Below are 4,753 nucleotides of genomic sequence, written 5' to 3' on the forward strand. Positions count from 1 at the left end.
TGTATGGGTTATGATAATTATATATAAATCCCTGTGTTATCATCATACACATAGTATCTAAGAGTCTATAATTTTCAATGAATGTATTCATCATTTTAATACAGCCGCAAGAATACAAAGAATACATAGGAGCTTATACCATAGGATTTTAAACAATCAGTGAACACAAAAGACAATATTAATCTTTGAATAAATATAATCTATTACCCATATGTCACTCATCAGTAAAAAAATCAACACTTCATATCATTTAAATATATTCTGATTCAGAGAGGATATCTTTTTATACACAAGGAACAGGGAATATCATAGCAAGAGTCCTCCGGATGAGTTTTTTATCCATTTTGAGCTTGGAAATTTTAGTATGATCTTGATAATCATTTGATGTATGAAATCCTGAAAAATTACTGGAATCTTTGAAATATTCTGATGTATATTAGAAACCTAAGTTTTATTTGGTACTCATATTTTTCTTAAAAAATACCCAGTTTTTGATAACATCTATTATTTGCAATTATTATGATATGATTGGTGTACTCTGTTATCACCAGGTGTTATTGGATAGATTTCTTGGATCTATTAATAAGATATATTTTTGGCCCCTAATTTTCATTTAGTTGGAGTCTTTAGTGTCTGAAGGAATCCATTTGTACATTCGAATTCACTTAGAGGCCACTGGCTTCCTTAGAATCATTAGGATTCATTTCAATTCAAGCATAAGACAAGACTCTGCAAATAAATTCTCCGGAATGTCATTATATTGTGGGAATCATTTGGAATCTCTTAATATAAACCTCAAATTAGCAGTGACTAGTGTTCTGCATAAAACACTGAACAGTGAGACCTCTGGTATCAAAACGGAAATAGGTTTTTAATCTTGGAGCCCTTTGGAGACATTCTCAGTAGAAGAGGGTTGATGAGGATTCATTATGAATCTGACTCCACGAAGAATCTTTAGAGAAAATGTATTTTATTCGGGAGCAACGTGGATTGGTTCCCAATCGAAGACGGTTGACGAGGATTCACTATGAGTCTGACTCTACGAAAAATCTTTTGAGAAAAGGTCTTTCATCCTAGAGCAAAATAGTCATTCCCAATTGAAGACGGTTGACGATGATTCCTTATGAATATGACGCCGCGAAGACTCCTCAGGAATCGAACATTGAATGAGTAATTGCATATTGATACTCGTTTAACAATTGGGAAATGTCATATCATTCCAACAGCCACTCAAAATCACTAGGAATCATTAAGGAATCAACTGGAATCGAAAGGAGTATCCAGAGCCTCAGAGCTCAATAGCCTCTGGTTCCTTATAAGAGACCCCTGCTCTTATATTCCTCAGGAATCGCATCGCAGACCATAGACAGAATATCTGGTAATAAATAAAGAAATTTATAGTTAATTGTAATATTCTAAGTTATTACAGAAAAAGATTAATGCCAAACTTCATTACATATTTCTCTGGTAAATCTCAATAGAAAGTTAGTTTGATTTTATGGCGAAAATTTTCTAATCACAAAAAGCTAAAATTAAATACATTCATAATTAATACAACCTGAACAATAAAATACTTTTGATTCTATGTTTTCTTAAGTAGGTCACCCTCAATCAATCCAGCAAAATAAAAATAAAATCTACTGTTTTATGTGTAGATAATTGCTAATTCAATTCATTTATATTCAAGTCTATATTAATGATATGAACCATTGAAAATATTTTAAATATTTTTACTTTCAATCATATTTTTTTTTTTTTTAAATAGGTTAGCCCCTAATCCATCTATCAATACAAAATAATATAAAGTTTTCTGTTTTTAGATTACTGAAAAATCCTATGCATATATATTTGATTGAAATAAATAATATAAAGCAGTGAAAACAAGTTTATTTGAATGTATTTTTAAGTAGATCAGCCCCGAATCAATTCATCAAAAAGAAAAATATCAATATTGTTCTATTTTAGATAACTCCAAAATCCAATACTTTTATATTGAATTGGAATGAATAATATAAAAACAATGAAATATTTTTTTTTTGGAAAATATTCAAAAGTAAATATTTCCATTGTCTTTTTTTTTCTTTGATGAATGCAATGTCTAATAATCTTATATTCAATTGAAGTAAATGAAATAAAAAACTTAATACTTAAATTTGAATAGTTTCCTAAGTATGCCAGCTATAATCAAGAAAACCCGAAAAGAAAAAGATTTTTATTTGTCCTTAGAAAAGCACAAAGGACCCAGTTGATAAAACAAGGTGTTGGAATTGGGACACAGATTTTCTAGTGAATTTATTTCAGTTTTTCCAAGATGGATGATTTATGAGGGGGGAAAAATCCCTGACACTGATTTATCACTTTTCTGAAAGACCTTTATTACCCAATATTGGGGTGAAAATTCAGAGTAGGTGATATTGTAATACTTTATGTTCCAGGGGATTTTTCTTTATCTTGAAGTATTTGGAGGAATTTGTGCTGTGTTATTATTATTATTATTATTATTATTATTATTATTATTATTATTATTATTATTATTATTATTATTATTATTATTATTATTATTGTTGTTGTTGTTGTTGTTGTTGTTGTTCTTGTTATTTTTTATTGTTTTTTCATTATTATTCCTGTTACTATTGTGTAGTTGTTATTCATATTATTATTGGTTTAGTTGTAGTAGTAGAAATGATAATAATAATAATAATAATAATAATAATAATAATAATAATAATAATAATGATAATAATAATAATAATAATAATAACCATTGTTATTATTATTATTATTATTATTATTATTATTTTTTATTATTATTATTATTATTATTATTATTATTATTATTATTATTATTATTATTACAATACCCAAAATATCAATATTTCTATATTTTCCCTATACTTTTAAAACATCCCATCAAATAAGGTAAGACAATGCCCATGAAATATCTATATACTTTGAAATATATGAAATATTGAGAATAGCCCTGGATACCAAACTATCAATAGATGCTGATATGATTAAATAAATAGCAATTAATGATACTCACGTTGATAAAAACTCTGGTTGAAAAGAAATTCATTTCCGCTTCGCAGATTCCGGCAAATCTCTGTGCAAAAGAAGAGAAAAGAAATTATTAGTTTTATATGCTTTTTGACATCTTTAAGAAGCTTATAATACATGATTTTTTTGTTATTATTATTATTATTATTATTATTATTATTATTATTATTATTATTATTATTATTATGATGATGATGATGATTATTATTATTATTATTATTATTATTATTATTATTATTATTATTATTATTATTATTATTATTATTATTATTATTAGCTAAACCGCATCCCCTAGTTGGATAAGAAGGATGCTATAAGCCCAAGGGTTTCAACAAAGTAAATAGCCCAGTGAGGAAAGGAAATATGTGTGTGCGTGCATTTATACATAGACAATAACTAACCGTAATTATTAATTAAAAATAATTTTAAAACTATTTTCTTATTGAAAAGATTTTCCAAAAAAGGACCTATCAGGAAAAAAATAATTATTTTTTCTGAGCATACTGAAGATGATTTAGAAGAAAATAATAAAAACATTAAAAAAAAATAAGAGAAAATTATTATCTTCTCTTCTGAGAAATTCTCATTAAACTTATTCTAAGAGATTTTTTTTCCTAACGTCAATTGGATTCGGTACGGTATAAAGCCGTATATATAAATTTTCTTTAGGGGTCTCCACTTGTGAGAAAAAGTCAGAAATGAGAAGTTTTTACGATAGAATAAGTGATGGGAAATTAAACACACATGGAGGGACAATGCCCTTTAATAATAATAATAATAATAATAATAATAATATTAATAATAATAATAATAATAATAATAATAATAATAATAATAATAATACTACTACTACTACTACTACTACTAATAATAATAATAATAATAATAATAGTAATGATAATAATAATAGAAAAAATAATAATGATAATAGTTCTACTACTACTACTACTAATAATAATAATAGTAATGCTAATAATGATAATGATGATAATAGTAATGATAATAATGTACCAATCGTGTGTCATACAATTGTATATAATTCCTTTTGTATATATTATGCTTGTATCTGCGCTCTTCCCTCGCAATAAAAAGAAACAGAACAAACATGTCTATGTGTCACCTTGTAACATTGTCATTTCTCGAACATGTATTTTCCAGTTGCCTTGAGGTTTTGTATATAAAGGAGAGTGTTCTTTAATGATATAACTCAGTCGATTGCATCCTGCCTTTGAGTTCACAGCCTTCTCCCTCCTTCGTCACAATAATAATAAGGGTAATGCTAATAATAATAATAATAATAATAATAATAATAATAATAATAATAATAATAATAATAATAATAATAATAATAATAATAATAATAATTATAATAATAATGATACTATTATTATCAATAATAATTACATTACTTGCTGAAACATTTAAACATGAACTAGTGATAACGTAAAGAGCTCTGGAGAGAATAATGATGGGAAAAACACTAAGAGACAGAACGAGATTATCATGGATTCGGGGCAAACAAAATAGAGGATATTCTTACATCATGTAAGAAAGAAATATTGACATGTGCAGGACATAAAATGAGGATTGATAATACATGGACTTTAGAAATAAATAAATGTGTCCCTAAAGATTGTGAAAGAATCAGGAAAAGGAAGCGAAGAGGATGGATTGACAAACTAAGAAAATTTATGTT

General features: G+C 26.3%; 1 protein-coding gene across 1 annotated transcript in view; it reads right to left on the minus strand.

Annotated features, from left to right (window-relative positions):
* Window positions 1–339: 339 nt before the first annotated feature.
* The window catches only part of LOC137626537 (uncharacterized), a 57,658-nt gene continuing 53,244 nt past the window's right edge, over window positions 340–4,753 (minus strand). Inside the window, exons 5-6 of the mRNA XM_068357580.1 lie at window positions 3,044–3,103; window positions 340–1,375 (exon numbers count right to left, since the gene is read on the minus strand). Coding sequence (XP_068213681.1) covers window positions 1,289–1,375; window positions 3,044–3,103 — 147 coding nt within the window. The 3' untranslated portion in view covers window positions 340–1,288. The remainder of the gene's footprint in view (window positions 1,376–3,043; window positions 3,104–4,753) is intronic.

This window comes from Palaemon carinicauda, chromosome 34 (assembly GCF_036898095.1).
Source record: "Palaemon carinicauda isolate YSFRI2023 chromosome 34, ASM3689809v2, whole genome shotgun sequence".
Classification (NCBI taxonomy): domain Eukaryota; kingdom Metazoa; phylum Arthropoda; class Malacostraca; order Decapoda; family Palaemonidae; genus Palaemon; species Palaemon carinicauda.